At 39.0% G+C, this 19,671-nt stretch overlaps 3 protein-coding genes and 1 non-coding gene across 7 annotated transcripts in view; 3 read left to right on the forward strand and 1 right to left on the reverse strand.

Annotated features, from left to right (window-relative positions):
- The first annotated feature begins 2,270 nt into the window (after positions 1-2,270).
- Positions 2,271-6,877, forward strand: LOC145908840 (chymotrypsin-like protease CTRL-1). The gene is made up of 9 exons (XM_082996163.1): positions 2,271-2,334; positions 4,193-4,239; positions 4,544-4,710; positions 4,934-5,035; positions 5,368-5,522; positions 5,718-5,857; positions 6,125-6,269; positions 6,590-6,619; positions 6,798-6,877. Exons 1-9 carry the CDS (start codon positions 2,271-2,273, stop codon positions 6,875-6,877), a joined length of 930 nt encoding a protein of 309 aa, XP_082852289.1.
- Positions 6,878-10,999: 4,122 nt separating this feature from the next.
- On the forward strand, positions 11,000-14,448 carry LOC145908971 (chymotrypsinogen A-like). The gene is made up of 9 exons (XM_082996288.1): positions 11,000-11,083; positions 11,348-11,394; positions 11,892-12,058; positions 12,256-12,357; positions 12,601-12,755; positions 13,168-13,307; positions 13,572-13,713; positions 13,893-13,925; positions 13,985-14,448. Exons 1-9 carry the CDS (start codon positions 11,032-11,034, stop codon positions 14,062-14,064), a joined length of 918 nt encoding a protein of 305 aa, XP_082852414.1. The 5' UTR covers positions 11,000-11,031; the 3' UTR covers positions 14,065-14,448.
- Positions 14,449-15,608: 1,160 nt separating this feature from the next.
- The window catches only part of LOC145907952 (transmembrane protease serine 9-like), a 28,293-nt gene continuing 24,230 nt past the window's right edge, over positions 15,609-19,671 (forward strand). For all 4 annotated transcript variants that reach the window (XM_082995094.1, XM_082995096.1, XM_082995093.1 and 1 more), the window contains exons 1-7: positions 15,609-15,758; positions 15,853-15,899; positions 16,146-16,312; positions 16,655-16,756; positions 17,111-17,265; positions 17,460-17,599; positions 18,109-18,228. In XM_082995094.1, the coding sequence (XP_082851220.1) occupies positions 15,653-15,758; positions 15,853-15,899; positions 16,146-16,312; positions 16,655-16,756; positions 17,111-17,265; positions 17,460-17,599; positions 18,109-18,228 (837 nt within the window). In that variant the 5' untranslated portion in view covers positions 15,609-15,652. The remainder of the gene's footprint in view (positions 15,759-15,852; positions 15,900-16,145; positions 16,313-16,654; positions 16,757-17,110; positions 17,266-17,459; positions 17,600-18,108; positions 18,229-19,671) is intronic.
- Trnat-ggu (transfer RNA threonine (anticodon GGU)) lies at positions 18,468-18,541 on the reverse strand. The gene has a single exon. It is a non-coding gene; the product is annotated as a tRNA-Thr (tRNA).

Genomic DNA, 19,671 nt, shown 5'->3' on the forward strand with positions numbered 1-19,671 from the left:
TGATTTTGCCTCTTTTCCAATTGTATCGCTCAACGTGATTGGAAAAGGCTTGGCATATATATTAGACAGCATAAATACACCTCCCTGTTGTCTTCCATCACGCAAACTATATTCATTCAGTTCGCATGAAAACACATCTGAATCGGTTTAATAATTCCGGTCTGTGGTGCTGTTTCTTCTTGAGCGTCTACGTAGGTAGAACGCAAGCCCAAATACTATCAAAACAGAGAAGACAGAGCAGATCGTTGCAACGATAATAACTACATCATTAGCATGATCGTGGCCACCCGGCAAACTGGTGGCAGTACCTGCTGCGGAGCTACAGTCATCGCACATTGTTTTCCTCATGATTTAGCATCAAAGAAAAACTGTCGAATATTTGTTGTCTTGTTATCTTCCTAAAAGTAAAAAAAACATAAAAAACTGTCAGTTTTCTGATATGCAGATAAGAGAAACGACGAACTCAATCAATCATTTTAAAAACCGTTATGTAACTGTCGGAACGAAAACACGACACAGATGTCAGTTGCACCAACAATCGCCATCAGTATTTCACCACCAATGCCAACCCTTCGCTTTGTTCAATCATTTACCACCACAGGTGCAGGTTATGTTTGCATGCTTATAAGCATCCTCTCTATGACGTGATCCAAGAAACATTTTCGACATCGGGTTTCATCCGTTGTCATTTACGGCAACTAAAAGTTTGTGTAATCGAGTAAAGTAAAAAAAATATCAAAAAATAACTTGTTCTTTGTTCTTGTTGCAGCTTTTGGAAATGCGAAAACAATCCGAAACGACAATTCGGGAAGATTCGGAAAGTTTATTGACATCCAGAGTAATGAGAAGGGAATTATTGTGCAAAGGTCAATATCTGCTGCAGAAATCCAGGTCGATCAGCAGTTGGTGTCGGAACATTCCCAGCACAGTGTTAAAGCTAGGAATTTTCCGATTTTCGGTCCCTACCGGCACTGTCGAACATCACACTACTGCCTCAGTGGGATTAAAATGTTAATTGCAAATTTGTTGTCAAGATACCTCCTTGAATGGGTGAAGAAATACAAAGTATACTAGTTGCCGAAACACAAGTCCTGCATGCGCAGAGGCAGATTTTCGAGTGTTTTAAATATTCCCGCTGTTAAGTATTACCAAGATAGCTATTAAGTGAATTTCCATTGGTGCATCATCGGTTGCGTAACTGCGACGGCACAGCGTATCAAACGAAATGATTGGGGTCGAGGCAAATGTAGATGAAAAAAAAACGTATTAGGTGATTTCTGAACGTTCGCACAAATCAATACAAAAGTTAGGCTTAAAGTGAATTGTCGGTTAACCTATGCCGGCAAATTTGTGCAAACATTTTTTATGTTTTGTTTTAAACTCTACAGAATGAGGCGTAAGAATTCTACGCTATCTGCGGTATAGCCTCCAATTGCGTAATGGAGAAGAGTTGTCGCATGTATAGCGAAACTTCAAGATTTCTTAGAGTTAGGTGTTTCCGAAGTTTAAAGTTTGTTTCCACCAACAATATTATAACCATTGGCGTAACCAGGGATGAGGAAAAGTGACCGTGGCCCCTTCCTATACGTGAGTTAAAGTTTGAACTCACTAAAGCCAAACATCTATTTTGCCTCCACCAATCATTTGGACGGGTCGGCGAAACCTCAAAACAAATAAAACAGCAACACCAAGCTGCCGCAGAATAAATATAAGCGGACAAGTAGTTGCAACTGGTTATCGCACATCTGTTTCATTGTTTGGTTGGAGTTAACGCCATGCAATCAAAAAATGCCAGCAAATCGTTTGATTCTGTTTGCTCAGACAACACTGGGCTGAATAAGTCGTCATCGTTCGCAAACAACATGACGTGCATTTATCTTGTAAGTTCATGCAATTAAGTATGGTTGCTTTGTTACTTGACAAAACTCATGCAGTGCATGGCATGTTTTTAAAAAAGCGTTGAAAATTATCGTGTATCTCGCACAACCTACAAAGTTTACCTTAAAGTACAGAGGATCAGGTAGCACGTGGTCGTGTCTTTAGTTATTTTGCAATACCAATAGTGCATATGAGTCACCGTTTTCACAACTCAAAAGGTCGGTTTCGTAATAGCTTTGGTGTTGTGTTGCCCGAGCAATTTTATTTTTGACCACAACGGGATTTGAACCCAGGATATCCTGGACAGATTTTAATTACTTTTCTTTTACGTGTCAGGGTGATGCTGGTGTTCCTCTGATTTGCGAACCTGGTATCAAATATGAATATTGAGCATGGTTATTAACGAATGTGGTAGAGGCCCAGATTTCTTTACGGAGGTCAACTGGATAGAAGACAGTAAGAGTTTGTGGTGTGAATACTTTATTTCTTGACCAAAACGGCATTTCACAAAAAACAAAACAAGTTGTCAATGAAAATGGAACTAATTTTTAGCTGTCCTCTGATATGTTTTTTTTTATTCGTTTAAAAAACTGGATTATTTGCGAATTAATGTGCGTCGGTCGCTTGGCGGCGGTAAAGAAGGATTTTGTAGTTTTAATTACGTTTGTATCGCCCATATACACAGAAGAAAACCTGAACGAGATTCGTGGCCTGAATATCCCTATGGTAAAATATTTTGCTCCAGAAAATCAAAATCATTTCCAAATGGTAAGTGTGATATTTTCCTATACTTTACAAACACACATATTTATATTTTATCAAGTGGTTATCAACATTTTTAAAGCGCGAGACAAACCAACCCTAAGTTTGTAAGGCGTCGTATTAAAAACAACACATGTTAATACCTACCGGGTTCTGCTTGTGCTTTTTGATATGCAGTTGGCACCGACAGTTAAGTGCAGTCCCACAAACAAAAAATCAACCAATAAAATTTGAGAAAAACTTGTCAACTGCACATATGACGTCATCAGTTACCAACGTGTGATAGAGATTGTTGATCAACTATTACTCAAAAACTCGGGCAATAATTACCTCATAAAATCGGGGTTTGTAGTAAATAATCCTGATTACTGACAACTTGACATTTAGGATTGCAGCCTCTGCTGTGCGTTGGGAAATGCGCACTGAACATTATTGTAAATTACCTTGAGGGGGAGTTCGGTTTTGTTTGCGTATAGTGGGGAAAACACTACTTTGATCAATACCAGGGCAGTTTAGTGTCGTTTGTTTTATCGAAGCAAACAGTTATTAAAATGCGTTATTCCGTCGTATGGTTTACATCGGTGTGCGTTCTTGATGTAAAATAATAGTTTTAAAAAAGAAACTACTTGCTTGGAAATCAACGTTGATAAACCCACGAGTGGAAGAAAATGATAGGTTTTGATACAAATCACTAAATTATATAAAAATCAAATTTTATAAATTTCCAATTATGATTAGAAAACAAATATTCCCTTTATCATGTGAAACAATTACAGAAACATTTCCTGTTATTTGTTGCATTATAGGTTTATTTCATCACGAGCAATCCGTCATATTTACAAATATTTTTTACTTTATATATCAATTTAGAATAATTACAAAACATTCTACGCCATAACATTGAATGCGGAACAACACCTTAATTGCTCCGTGAAAGGATACCAGGAGATTTTTCTGGTTTGTTAATAATCTGCACGTTTTTACGAGGCGAAACACTTTTCTCGCTGTAAAAGCAAACACGCCTCGTCGAGGGAAAAAGGAGTCTTGGCCCCAAATTCCTCAGATCCTTCACACATTACCGGCACGTGATTGATTCAGCCATGCAGGTATTCTGTTTAAGAATAGCCAGCAAACTGTTTTGTCATTTCATGCCTTTTTAATGCAGCGCAATGTATAGAATTGTATGGAATTTGGTTAATTGGTGTAGAATCAGAGGAATTTGGGGCTTAGACTCCTTTTTCCCTCGACGAGGCGTGTTTGCTTCGACGGCGAGAAAATTTGTATGGTTTTTCTTAGATTTGTATAGAATTTGGTCGATTTTTTTTATTAATTTGTAGGAAGTTATTTGTTGAATTACGAATACTTTACAAGCTCGTTTCTAAACTTGCAAAATCATGTCCACAACTTCTTTATCAGCTGCAATGCTACTTTGCATCCTTTCAATATCAGGTGTGTATAAACGCAGTTGACCTTGATCTGCAGCAAAATATACCATAAAACTACTTGAAGGAATATTCTGTTGTAAAATACATCAATGAAATCTTGTTTTTAGGTCAGTCTTGGTCTGATTGCGGACGAAGATCTCGCGACAACTACGCAGTGAGTTTTCATATTACATAAGATTTGAGTAAAGTAAAGTTCCTTTAGTATTGTATAATTTTACTCCAAATTGAAGTTAACTTCAAAGTCTATGGCAGTGATATATAATCTTTCAGTTGCTAACTCTATAGAACCCACAAGGTTATATTGTAATCAACCTTCAGTACCCCTAGTGCTTCAGCATCCACACGTGTTCAAAAACCCTGCTACAGGTTATTCACATGTGAATGTGTGAAAAACGGTTATTTATTACTGACTAAACAACCTATGTTTGCGCTGCACTAAAGTTGTTTGCTCGTTGCAGTCAAGCAGAATAGCAGGGGGAAGCTCATCTCAATTGGGAGAATGGCCTTGGCAAGCGATGATCTACTCGTCGAGACCCAGCGGTCTCTTCTACACCTTCTGCGGCGGAACGATATTGTCAGAAGGTTGGGTCATGACGGCCGCTTCCTGCTTTCAAAGCAACGATATGTAAGTCTCACCCATCCAGCAAAGTTTTTTACGTAATTTCAGCTTCCTGCTCAATACTCGCAGCCAAATACTTTTCTCTTTTTAAATACATTTTTTCGGTAAAACAGAGGATAACATTTTTGCCTCAAACGAAACAATCATAATTTAATTTCGAACATTGTATGCCTTTGTGCATAGATGATGAACAATCGAATAACAACGTTATTGCAATTTACATTTTCAGAATCTCAGTATACGTTGGGAAACTGTACAGCGATCGAACACTTCTAGAAACTGGACAACAACTGGTTTTCGTCAGTAATAAATACAAACACCCTCAATTTACGTAAGTTCTAACCCAAATAATATTGTTTTGTGTTGACTTTGATACCCTTGCGTAACGGAAGCATTAAAGCTGTTGGCAGAGCACGGGAAAAGAATGCCAAAGGTCGGGAGTTCAAACCTCACTTTCAGCGGTTTTTCGTTGTGTTATGCCAAGGCGCTCGGGTTTGATGCAGTTACTGCTGCAATGTCACTTAGTAACGCAATAGATTTTTATAATAACGCCCTCGGCAGCCTTGCAGTTAATGTTTATTGACTTTCAGTTGCATACAGTAAAGTAAAAATCTAGCCGATCGGATGCAAGCGATAGATTAGTTATGTATTAAAACCTTTCAGTGATACATCAACTGGGAATGACGTCGGGCTTCTCAGATTATCATCTAAAATAAAATTCACCGACAACATCCAACCTGTATGTCTTCCTCCTGGTACGAACTACAACGTACCATCTGGCACAAGGTGTTACATCAGCGGTTGGGGGCACACGTCTAGTAAGTAACCGTTACCAGTGGTGACCCAGGTACCTTCTACAAAGGCAAACATGTGCTCGATTTTTTTTGCACTGGTCTATGTAGACAGAAACAAATTCAGTTCATGTTTACGATAAATTAGGTTTGAAGGGTTTGGTTTGAAATCATTGAGAAACACTAAATGTGACGAATTGTATTTATTTCTAATGCTTTCAGGCAGTTCCTCGGACATATCTTCCAACTTAAGAGATGCTGATTTGAAAATTCAGACAGAAAGTTACTGCTCCAATATTTACTCTCAGACTTACCCCAGGACGCTAATGTGTGCTCTAGAATCGGGAACATCAACTTGTCAGGTAATAAAGATTATTATTACAAAAATTTATGAACATCACGGTGCTCTCATGAGTGAAAAAAAATTCATGGTCTTCTCACGAACGTCATAAAATCATGGCGTTCTTGCGAACGTCACAAAATTATGGTGTTCTCACGAGCGCAATAAAAAAATTATGGTGCTCTCACGAACGTCATAAAATCATGGTGTTCTCACGAACGTCATAAAATCATGGTGCACTCACGAACATAATGGAAATTATGTTACTTATCATAGAATATTGTCTCAGGGTGATGGTGGCGGACCCTTGGTATGCGAACGTGGAAATCAAACCTGGTATCAATATGGGATAGGAAGCATGAGTATTGACCACTGTGGGACGGGACCTGATTTCTTTACTGAGGTCACTGAGGTTTATTCCTGGATACAACAAAGTATGTTTGTGGTTTAAAATGTTATATTTTGAAGGACGTTTTTGAATTATTTAAAGAATTTTGAATAATTAAAGAATTTTGAATTATCAAAGAATTTCGAATTATCAAAGAATTTCGAATTATTAAAGAATTTTGAATTATTCTTTTCCCAACAACTACAAGGCACATTGAAGAGAAATTCATTTTACTGTTCAACAGCAATGAGACAATAAAAACGTACGAACATAATTTTTATGATTTGCATGTCGTTACGCGACAGCCGCTGGATCGCAGTAAAGAGCGCACTTTGCTGGGCATAAACTATTTTGTTTGTTTTTCAGCAACTGGCCTCAATTTTCCGCCTCCAGATGGTAAGTCTGCCCAACATTCTACCAACGTATTGCGTTGTACAATTTCATATGTAAAAAAATATTTTCCTGACGTAAAGGAAAAAATGCGAAATAAACATAGTATGTTTGACATTCTGCCTCTACAATCAACTGCAAACTTTCATAAATAATTTTTTGAAACAAATATTTCTTTTTTTAGGTGCTGTGAGTTATCATCGTTGCGGCAACTTCGTGTGGATTCTAACGTTGGTAGCCATGACTTCGTTTCATCTGAATTAAGACTCCTATACGGGAAAGAATCAAAGGAAAGCCAATGTATAGCAATCTTGTAATAATTTGCTGCCCAATTTTATATCCACTGTAGAGTGACGAATTTGTAATCTTTGTCATTTTTGTTTGGGAATTTTTGAAATATGCAACAATTCACAATTAATTAAAATAATAAATCAGTAAAAAATCTTCAACAAATGACTCCGTGGCAGGCGCGCAGTGTCAGTGGGTATATGATTGTGAATTGATAAAACACTTTTCGGCCTAATATACAAAATCGTTAGTTTTTGTCACTGAAACATACTGTAAAAAGTCATTCATATGGAGTATCCAAATGTAGTGAAGAAAGCTTTTTTGTAAAGCCTTTATTCAAACCAAGAGATTTTTAGATAATGCTTATGGAACCGTCAGGCTAGCACTTGCAAACAATTTAAAGCAGAGCTGCAGACAGGGTGTGTACACGCACTGTTTCGACCTGTAAGGTCTCATCAGTGCAGCTGTTGTGTGGCACTGTGCTAGCTTTCACACTATAGGGTACCCTGCAGATCGACGTTGACCGAAAGGTACCACAAAGTGGAGACTAGTGTGCCTGCTAGTGTGAAAGCTAGCACAGTGCCACACAACAGCTGCACTGATGAGACCTTACAGGTCGAAACAGTGCGTGTACACACCCTGTCTGCAGCTTTGCAATATTATGGCTTTTTTTGCACATAATTTAAAGCAGAATTTAAGAAATCATTACACATATTACAACGTTGGAATTGCTTTGTTGTTCCTGTGAAGAGGAAAAGATAATTGAAGGATGAGAGTGAAATGAAAAGGTTCGGTTAGTTCAAGGGTTTAACGACTGTCTTTTCATGACTTACATCTCTACTAATTAATACAACGTTTGTTTCACCAAAAAAGAGTTCACGGTAAAGCACAGAGAGCAATCTTTGACTGTTTACTTCAAACAGCCGTTGACCTGATTGTAGTCCTGGATGCTGGCAAGCCGCGGATACTTTCTGGAACATGTATATGTGTATCGCCTTGTTGCAAGGTAACATTGTTGGCAATAACAGCAGTCGTGTTGTTAGTATGAAACGGGTTGCTCCATAAGATTGTGAACCTGCCATTCACAAGAGGGTGCTCATCGCCGCCGGGAAACAGAGCTGTAACTGAATTTTTGATGGTGGATCGGCCAATATTACTCCCAGCTATCTGCTCTATTAAAAAAAATTTCGAGTGGGCGTTGGGTGAAGACAAATCCGAAGATTTGATTAAATTCTCACTCGGTTCTATTCGAATCCTTTCAGCTGAGCTTAAATTCAATCTCAGGTGCCAATCCAATTTTACATCAAATGTCGAACCCGAAATGGCGGCACTATCTCTTAAGTGGAGATTATAGATCCAGCTGTGATCAAGTCCAACAGTTTCCTCCAAAACATACCACACAATTTCCCTCGATTCGAGGTCCGCTGGCTGTTCTTTCTGGTAACCAAATGTACGCATTTTCCTGCCAACATTTTCTCTCTGGTCATTATCGCATACGATCTCACGATCTAAAAAATGTTGGACCTTGAAACTGATCTTTCCATCGTGCTGTAATTCAGTGTGAGATTCAAATTTCCAACGTGAGGTTTCGTTTCTTCTGACAAAGACTTGTACAGGGACGGTTTTGTCAGAATGCCACGCGAAAAAACTAGTAATGAGGGTGACTTCAAACGGTTTTTGAAATTGCAATCCATTAGGTTTCAACCTCAATGTTGAAACGAGCTTGAACTTGCCTTCCAACTGTTGTTCTTCAAAGGGGAGAATTTCAACCGTGATTTCAACATCTTCGTTCAAACACATTGAAGGGAAGCGGAGTTTATACAAGCCAGCTTCGATGATTTTTGCTTTCTTTCCTACCGTTGCATGCCAAGTACTCGATGAAGGTTCTGCATTCATGTTGGCCAAAACAAACACGCCACTCTGGCGAATTCTGTTAGATGTTTCGGCATGTCTACCCATGGAGTTTTCTGTCATTTCTATATTCTCTGAAATTACACTTGTTTTTCTGGTTCTCCAATGCTGGAAACACCTCAAGATTAAAGTCAACAGAGCATAGAGTGAGGCAACCAATACAATCACGAGTTTTTCATCTATTCCAACTTGAGGGTCAGCCGGACTGGTTGTAGCCGCAGTAGAACAGTCTTCTGGTAGAGAAGAAGCTTGGATAATGTCGGCCATTACACGTTATCAACCTGAGATATCCCTTTCTAATAAACTAATCCTTGACCAAACCTTTAGAGTAGGTATCGCAGCAGTGTATTTCTAACTTGAGTAAACGTTTTGAAAAACTTCCGGGTTTTATAAGCGTGGCAAATGTACAACCATCTGATAATTATACTCGTATCATTTCTGCTTCACTGTCAACTGGACAAAATAAACACCGCACTGCAATGCGATTTTCATTTTATGGCATGTAGTCAAACACATTTACAACCGTTGACACCGAAAACATGAAAGAAAATGATGGTCCTGTAAGTTCGTAAATGCATTGTGCTGTCTAACTGAGCCTACGCCGCATCAAGGCTATGCGGCGACAGTCGAAATCACGTGTTGCAATCCAACATAGTGGAAATACGTTCACGTGGTTGTTCTGTTTTTGTTTAAAAGTGTTTCGGTGTCTTTTATTAATTTTCATGTCCTGACCAAGGATCCACGTAAAAGTATGTAACTGTCGGGATGGAAATAACGCGTAATCTAACAGAGGGTGTTTGGTTCCCGGATTAAAATGTTACTAGAAGGAAATGAATACAAAGTTTGAACTAGGTTGGCACAAGATCCTCGAAGTCTGGCCGTGTGTTGCGAATCTTTAAAATTTCATGCAATTTACGCATGCCTATAACTTTATATAGGCGAGTGCTTTTGGCATTTACACTAAATATTTAACAAAACAGGGTTTGTAAATTTAGCATATTAGGCGTTGCCTCTGTTGCAAATTGAGTGAAACGTTACCCCTTCACGTCACTGTTGAAAGTCTTTGTCTGGCCGTTTGGTCGGCAAGATCGTCTACAAGAATCACACCAGCTGCACTGATGAGACCCAATAGGTCATCTGTCTGCAGCTCACAGAAATCATATTATTGACTCCATGCTTATATACAAATACATCATTTTGTCAATACATAATCCTGTATGCGAGTACCGCAAAGGAATTTACCATGTGTTGTAAACGTCACCAGTTTTTAGCTACTAATAAACGAGGTTTTAAGTAAAGTCTTTGTGAATCTCTTCGGCAGCAGGCATAGCACTGTGTAGCAAGTAATATGTAGAATTGGCGTGATGCTTTGCTTACATTTCGTAGGAACTACTGATTGTCAACATTTTAGTTAGCGTAACCCTTAAGTAAGAGTAGTTTTAAAATGAAAACGTGTTTATGTTCTTTACTTAATTCGTATAAATCATTAAAAAAGATCGTAGCGAATGCTCGTTGCTGAATTTAGACGTGGTTCAACCAACGACTACACACTTATTTTATTGATTTTATCCGAATCAAATACCGCACATAAACGTGCTAAGTTGAAAGTTTGTATTGCCCAACAATAGGAACGTGTGCAACCTTGGCAACGGCCTTGCTATGCTGTTCTGCTACAGAACAAATATTAGCGGAACAAGTAGTAGCTAGAATTCATTATCGCAAATCTGTTTGGTTGGTAGCGCGAGTCAATAAAATCCACGTAGACTTGAATTATTATCATATTGCAAACAAAATCAGTTGGTTTATGTCGAGGATGAGGACGTGACATTTGAGTAGACTTAAGAAAATTCCACCTGGTTGTTGTGAAACTGCGTACCAGTTTGTGGGGGCGTTTCACAGGTTACGTTGCAAAGCAAAGTGTTGCGCGTTTACTTTGATGAAATTTGCCGTTTGTTTAGAAAATTACAACTGGATGGGTGGGGGCGAGTGTTGTGAGTTTACTCTGCTAATTGCCTCCACACCGTATGTGAAGTTTGTGATCATTTGTCATAAACTGGTTTTAGAGAGTACCGATACCTCTATATTTGCCTATTCGGCATGTTTTATGTGGCATAAAAGTCGTCGCAGAGGCAGCGGTTGTTAGAAAATATATTTAGTTCAGCAAATACTTTTTTACATTGCAGTGATTTTGTAGCAAAACTTTGGACTACCTTAAAAGTATGGACAAATCTTGTTTATTGGCTGGTATTCTACTTCTCCTCGCAATATTGGGTAAGTTCAAATAAGACGTCAGGGCAAATTTACCAGGCAGACAGAAATAGCCTCATTTTTGCAACTTGTTTTGGTGAAATCTATAGGGTCGGACGCTTGACCGATGCTAATCACCCGCCATCATTTCAATCTGCAACGAGTTCTTACACCTTCCTGATATACATATATTAAAGTATTTATATAACCCAGCAACCCTCGCCATTCAGCCTTCATGGTTTAAATCAATTTAAGTTGGAGATTGGAATAAAAACGTTTTGTTTTCAGGTCAATCTACAGCCAGCTGCGGGAAAAGATCACGCGATTCCTACGCGGTAAGTGCAGTGTTTGCAAAATGCTTCAAGATAATCAACTCTATTACGTCACAATTTAACATTTGTGACCTTACGTGAATAATGGCAACTTATTATCTTTCTACAATTTGTCGACGCTGCCAGGCATAATGTTCAATAAACTCACAAGCTTGTCTGGCAAACAATAATTTACTTGGTCGACCTTTTGGTTGTTATACAATCGACCTTCATCAGGACAAACTGCGTAAAAGCAAACACAATTCAACTTCTACGCCAATGGTTCTTTAACTTTTTTCTGTCATTTCCCACTTTCAGTCTAAACGGAATCCTGATCTCCAACTGGTATTTAAATTTTAAATTTTAAATTCCAACAAGTGTACGACACACATTGAATACAGAACATAACATTTTCTCTTGCAACTACTTTTGTATATTTCGGAACTAATTACTGACATACAACCCTATAACTTCCCATTGCTGGAATTATGAAAACCAAATGCAACTTAATATTTCTACAGTCAAGCAAAATAGCAGGGGGGAGCTCATCCCAAGTAGGAGAATGGCCTTGGCAAGCGATGATCTACTCGAATAGACCTAATCTGAATATCTACATTTTCTGCGGCGGAACGATATTGTCTGAAAATTGGGTCATGACGGCGGCTCAATGCTTTGAAACCAGCGACGTGTGAGTGGCATTTTTAACCTCGGCCTGTATTTCTCCAAAAAAGTTCACATGTTTAAGCTGTTTAGGGCTTCTGTGAAAGCAATTTTAATCAAATACTTCGAATCCTCCCACAAAAATGTTCGACTTTTGACACAAACCTATCAAATAAAAATTTATTGTGAGGTATTCCTGAGTTGCTTCGAATATTGTCTTAACAGGATCTCGGTTTACGTTGGAAAGATGTACAGCGATCGGTTACAGATTGAGAACGGACAACAAATGAGTTTGGTAGCTGTGAAATACCAACACCCTCAGTACATGTACGACAATCACGTCAGAAAAACTTTGTTTGACTATTTGTGACGTCACGTTATGCGGAGTGGTGATTGGGTAGCAACGAAACAAACAGCGGCCGAATTTTTAACAAAAAAATGTCCAATTGTGGTCACAAGTTATTTAAGATCGCACTCATTCTGCACACTTATTCTAAATAAATCCCTCCAACCCGGAAACAAAAAAAAATAGAAATGTCGTCAGCCCAGTCAGCTTTTTTTAATGTACAGAGATAGCGCGTACGGCTACGACGTCGGGCTTCTCAGATTGTCTACCAGAATAATATTCACCGACAACATTCAGCCTGTATGCCTACCCCCTGGTACGAACTACAACGTGCCAGCTGGCACAAGGTGTTACGTCAGCGGTTGGGGGCACATGTCAAGTTAGTAACCTTTTTCTCAAAGTTTTTGTTCTGCTACTCCATGTAAAATAAAATATGTTTTTGCCTCTTGAGGACCAGGTATTTGCATACAGTGACATCATTATGGTTTCGAGTGATTAATACGCGGTTGCTGGTCGCGACTTGTAATTTGCGCAGCAACGTCGCTTGGGATTAACACAGCATTGCCACTGTCTTTGTCGAGTCCTATTTGTTGGAAACAAAGACAGTCAAAAGGCAGAAACTTAGATATTGATCCCAATCGAGGTATAAATGGTTCTGCAGTGCCATACAGTTCAAACATTATTATTGCGGTATATAATCGAGTATTGTAAATATGAAGGGTCGCAATTCCGCTGTGTTTGGATGTGATTTATTAGAAAATTAAATTATGTCTATTTCTGATGTTTTTTAGGCTCTTCTTCGGACTTGTCTTCCAGTTTAAGAGATGCCGATTTGAAAGTTCAGAAGGAAAGTTACTGCTCCAAAATTTACCCAAGTTCATATCCGCGGACACTAATGTGTGCCCTGGAATCGGGAACGTCAATCTGTGATGTAATGGTTAAAGATGAAGTGCTGGATTATCGTTTTACAAATATTAGCTTGCAATTCGTGTTCACATGGGGCCTTACCGACCCACATAAAATTATTTTGTAAAAAAACTAATACAGCCGTGCCAGTGCTGTCTTGTATGTTGTATTTCAGATGGTTTCTATTTCTGTTAATTGTCTATTTTTCATATTTCCAAAAACCACCTTTGCCGAGAAATAAACTTTCGCCCGCCCTAGTGTAGGTATTCACAACGTCGGTTTAATTCAGGGCGATGGTGGAGGACCTTTGGTGTGCGAAAAAGATAACGGATGGTATCAATATGGGATAGCAAGCAGGACTATTGACCAATGTGGGACGGGCCCTGATTTCTTTACTGAGGTCACCGAGGTTTATTCCTGGATACAAGACAGTAAGTTTGTGACAATTTTGTATTGCAAAAAAAAATAACCAAAGTTATAGGAGGCTGTTCGTTATCGGCTTCAGAGATATGATTTTGTGCGTTCCGTCAGTCAATATGTGGAAATAAAGGGCACTGTGTTAGTAGATTTTGTACCAGCAAAGTAGAAATCATGTGCTTCTGTTTTACAGTAACTGGTCTCAGTTTTCCGCCTCCAGAAGACGGTAAGTGTTATACTAAAAGGAGAAACGTATTCCTATAAAAATATTTATTATTTTTTCAGGTGCACTGAGTAACCATCATTGCGGCAACTTTGTGTGGATTCTAACGTTGGTAGCCATGATTTCATTTAATCTGCATTAAGACTCCTGTACTGGAAACAATCCATCGAAAGCCAATGTATAGCAATCTTGTATTAATATGCTGCCCAATTTAACATATGTCTTGTGTAAATTGACGAATTACGATCTATAAATCCAATGAGTCCGTGCAATGCAGGTGGATTTATGATTTTTGTTGGAAACAATACTTTTGCCCAATAAACAGCAGCGTTAGTTTCTATCTCGATAAAAATTGATTCTTTTTGTGTCACGAAAATGCATCTTGGGCGCCACCAAGCAGTTAAGACTGATTCCTGTAATTTTTACGACAATTTCTCTGGTATCTGTGCCCGGTGACCCGTAGCGCAGTAATCACCAAACCGTGACAAAGAACGAATTTTTAAAAATAATGTATAATGTGTAAAATATAGGAACAGTTTTTAGTGCTTTTGTCATTATGAAAGCAAACAACTGTTGTTTGAGTTCGTTTATCTGAAAGGTCGAAAACCTATGGTTTCGGAGCCACATGTAACTCAGTTGTTGCTTCATAGAGAAAGCGTTTACTGATATTTACTGATAATAAGCATCGCTTCATAGAGAAAGCGGCAAGCGTATTTGGGAAACTATAACGTAAATATATAAGAAACATTTCGGTTATAGCGATGCTTATTATCAGTAAATATTAGTTTTGCAATATAAAGCAAAGTAGAGCCAATAATATGATTTCCGTGAGCTGCAGACAGATGGCCACTGTTTCGACCTATAGGGTCCCAGCTTGGTGTGACTCTTCTGGACGATTTTATGGACCATATGGGTCACACCAAGCTACAGCAAGGATGAGACCTTGTCGGGCGAAACAATGGCTATCTGTCTGTAGCACACAGAAATCATATATTTTGCAAGTTTACAGACAATGTACAGTGATGATTGTTATTTCGTGAGCGTTAAAGGGTCAAAATAATTCCTATCTACGTAGGTCTCGAGGATGCCTACAATTTTTTATAGGTTGAAACAGTGGCCATCTGTCTGCAGCTCACATAATTCATAAAATGGTCGTTTTGATTCTTGCGACGTTTAATTTCAAGTTGGTTAACTCTTGTACTGGGACAACTCTAACGAACTCTTCCCCATATTGTGGGACGTTTTGTAAAATGACGAAGAAGCCCGAGGTAACATAATATTTGTAAAGGTGGAACCGAGGAAAAGAAACTGGTAAACTCACTGATGACGTCATCTTATCCAAATTCTTCAATAATGCAAAGGATATAAATTTTCTGTCAGGGAAATGTACGGGGATGATTTTTTGAGCGGAAAAAACCTTGAAATAACGACTGGCAAAAAAGTCGTACCTTTAAACGAGGCGAAACACTTTTCTCGCCGTAACGGAAAAAGCGCCGGGCAGAAAAAATCCCACGCCCCAATACATCTGAACACAGGTATGTGCACGTGATGTATTCAGACGCAAAAGAAACAACCGCGGTGTTACTTGTATTTCGCCAGTTAGCTGCGTAGTTTTACATTTTTTGTATGTCTCACATATAAAAGGAAACTTGATTGATTTGTCGTGTGCTTATTGTTTGTTACAGAAAAGCATACACATATTTTTCTACCTTGGTTAATTTTATTTTTACATGATTGCAACGTTGCGGCAATTTCGTTACTGGAAACAACAGAATTCCATCATGCGCACAACCACTTTATTAGCTGGGGTTCTACTTTGTGTCCTTGCTACAACAGGTAAGTTGAAATTGTAATGAATCAAATACAACAATTGAAATATATCTTAACTCTTAGAAAATCCTAAAATGTAAGAGTGAAATATTGTGTTTAGGTCTTTCTTCTGGCAATTGTGGCAGACGAGTTGTGGGTAACTTTGCGGTAAGTACATTGATGTGTATTCCGTATAAAACATTCTGGTAGTATTTTATGGCTTTACGCTTCAATGCTCTCCAAATCGAGGCGGCACGTGTTACATGAAATGTGACAGTTTGTGTAATGCAGCAAATATCGTACATATTTTCGTATATGATACCTCTGTCAGCTAAAAATGATGTTGGAAACTGTAATTTCTTACAACTGCCTATGCAATACGTGTACTGTATTGAAATTGTTGGTTTGTTACAGTCGGGCAGAATAGCAGGAGGAAGTTCGTCGCTAAGGGGGGAATGGCCTTGGCAAGCGATGGTCTACTCGACGCGATTTTTGGGGATTCAATACATTTTCTGTGGCGGAACAATACTATCAGAAGATTGGGTCATGACGGCGGCTGAATGCCTTAAAACCGGCTACACGTAAGATCTTAACCATGTAGCCAACTTTTTTGACGTTTATTTGTATAGCCTAGTGGTTCCTAACCTAAATTATCTCGCAAATTACTCAAGTTTCATTCAAAAATAAAGCCACGACTGAGCAAAGTACTAACCGAAAACTTGTTTTGGTCGCAGTGTTTGAGGACTCGACCGTATATAAGAGCACATGATTTTAAAGTTTTTCTCGAAAAAAAAATTTTTTTTTTAGCGTAAATTTTCTAAAAACATTTTATCTTAAAAATCGTAGTGCGGTGATGAACTATTTTCCTTGTTGTATTTTCTATTGGTTTTGCTTTATCTTCATACGCCAATTTATTTTTGTAGAACCTCAGTGTATGTTGGGAAATTGTTCAGCGATCGAACGATTACTGAGACTGGCCAACAACTGCTTTCTGTCAGTGCAACACACAGACATCCTCAATTTACGTAAGTTCCAGCTCATGTTGCGCAGCGTGTCGCTTATACGTGTAAGTTTATGTAAAACAGTTGGAGCAGTTATGTAAAATTTGTGTGTTAAATCACAAAATGTTTGAGCAACATGCCAGTGAATAGTTAAATTCGCTAAAGCTTGCAGAACCACGGCATGCCAAGGGTCGTGAGTTCAAACCTCACGTTCAGCTTCTACTGCAATATCACTCAGGAACAATTACATTTTTATAATAATTTCCTCCATGGCCATGCAGTTCATGTTCAGTTCAATGACTTCCAGGTGCATACAGTAAAGTAAAAATTAGCCAATCCGGTGCAAGCAATAGATTAGTTACGTATTAAACCTTACAGAACTGCGGCATCCGGCAATGACATCGGGCTTCTCAGATTATCATCCAAAATAACATTTAACGACAACATCCAGCCTGTATGTCTTCCTCCTGGTACGAACTACAATGTGCCAAGTGGCACAAAGTGTTACGTCAGCGGTTGGGGGCACACGTCAAGTAAGTAAACTTTTATCAATTGTTGTGCCTTCGATTTCTGTGGATCTGGACACACTTTCAACAGCTCGTCTGACGGCACAATTGTATATAGTAGTTGGGAGTAGGGAGACCAGAACTAAAGTTAGAAGTAAAAGCGTTTGGAAAACACTAAAACAAATGCACATCAAATTCCTGACATTTTTTGATGCTTTCAGGCTTGTCCTCGGACTTGGCTTACACCTTAAGAGATGCTGATTTGAGAGTTCAGAGTGAAAGTTACTGCTCCAGTCGTCACTCTAGCCCTTATCCAAGGACTGTAATGTGCGCCCTGGAATCGGGGACTTCCATCTGTCAGGTGCAGTATGATTGAGAAATGGGAGCTTTAAAAGGGTAACAGACGATAGGCATTAGTCAGTTTCTGTCTTATTTATTTCAATAGATTTGTGACATTTTCTTTTGAAAAAGGGGAATTTATCTACCGTTGAAATCAGAATAAACACCTCGAAACTTCCTATTAGAACGTTCGGAACGCCAATAATGATATTTATTCGTATCACCTTAAGTCCGCAATCGTTCAGTGGACAAAAACAAATTTAAAACAAGAATGCTGTTGAGTTTTACCGTCAAATTGTGCATCGGTTCGATGCGCCTGAATGCTCCATGAAGGACCCACTCAGACATTTCACTGCTGACGAACACAGAAGCGTGGGAAACGTTGAGCATGTCTGTCAATAGCTGCGCTAAAACCTTGAACTTTATTTTCATAGCAACGCTGCAAATTCTGTATAGACATAAGACTCCTTTAAACGTCATAAATACAACAAGCTCAGATGAATATAGAAATCATACATTGTTTTTTCTCAGGGTGATGGTGGCGGACCTTTGGTGTGTGAAAGAGATGACGTTTGGTATCAATATGGGATAACGAGCAGGACTATTGCACACTGTGGGACGGGCCCAGATTTCTTTACTGAGGTCACCGAGGTTTATTCCTGGATCCAACGAAGTATGTTTAAAGAGATTTCGTTTGTTGCTTGCCGTAACGAAAACAAAAATTTATATAATTTTTGCCTCTAAAAACTATAAAGCGAAGCTGAACCATTATTTCGTTTTCAAATAAATTTACAAGTTCATGAGGTTTACAGGCTTGGCAGCCCAGGCATCGCAGCCTAGCTGGATCAGCCACTTTTTCCTGACAAGTCGGAGCAAGATTTGAAAAATCAAGCTCCCGGTGAGGTTTGAACTCACGACCCTGGGCTAACCAGGCCCAACGCTCTACCAACTGAGCTACAGGAGCTCAGTGGCTGATCCAGCTAGGCTGCAATGCCTGGGTTGCCAAGCCCGCAAACCTAATGATCGCGATACGATAGCTGTGATCGCCAAGCAAGGACCTGCGCAGTGGGGCGATCCTGCCAATTATGCCATTGCATGAAATATTACTGCGTTAAATTTACAAGTTAATTTACTTTCGCCACTAGCTAGCGGTAAAGTGCCCGCTTTCGATCAGCAATATTGGTCAAACCCATATACTAAGTAGAAACCTGATCGGGATTCTTGCCCAGGATGACGTGGGTTCGAATCCCGGTGCTGTTAACAAACAATTGAACAAAAAAACGTTTATTTTGCAGTCACGGGCCTAGGTTTTCCGCCTCCGCAAGGTAAGTTCGGTGTTTGTGTAAAATATTATTAACGTATTTTTTCGAATGTCCATGCGGTAAATATGTACTTTTGTTTTGCAGTAACCCTGCCCAGTCCTTCGCCATCAGGTAGCGAGTTTGACAATTTAACGTAAAATATTGTTTTGTTTAAAAATATAAGTATCGTACCAACCCGCATATTTTTCGTTAGGTCATGAAAGGTAGAATTATTTATAAGCGTAGGTGTTTGATTTTAATCTTTAATGTTTGCACTTGTTTTAGGTTTATAAGTTTTAGAAATCAGATAATGCCCTGAGGGCGAAATATACATATTCTTACTACTAGGCGTCTTGGACGATTTTGCAAAACCCCAGGTTTGTCCTAAACTTTTCCTAAAGTGTAACAATGAAATTTTTAGGTCAGTCTCCCGCCAAATGTGGCAAAAGATCTCGAGAAAGCTTTGTGGTGAGTGAATTTCCCACAAAATTGGGCGATTCAAAAAAAGGCCCATCAATCTTTTAAACCTTGACTTCCATTGATTCAAGGCACAATTTTAATCAAATTGAACGGTTTGTTTGGTGCGGCAAATTTCTGTTTTTGCTTCCTTACCCATCTACGGGACTGGCTGCCTTCCTACGACAGACGGTGATTCTCCGTGAGGAAATCCCTTCACATCGGCGCCTGACACGATAACCTCCAAGGTTTTACCGGCGCCGATGTCATTTATCACATCTATTGTTCATATGCGCAGTAACTTTGCGTGCAAAATAAAAATTATTTGATTTGATGC

This window comes from Ascidia mentula, chromosome 7, assembly GCF_947561715.1.
Source record: "Ascidia mentula chromosome 7, kaAscMent1.1, whole genome shotgun sequence".
Classification (NCBI taxonomy): Eukaryota; Metazoa; Chordata; class Ascidiacea; order Phlebobranchia; family Ascidiidae; genus Ascidia; species Ascidia mentula.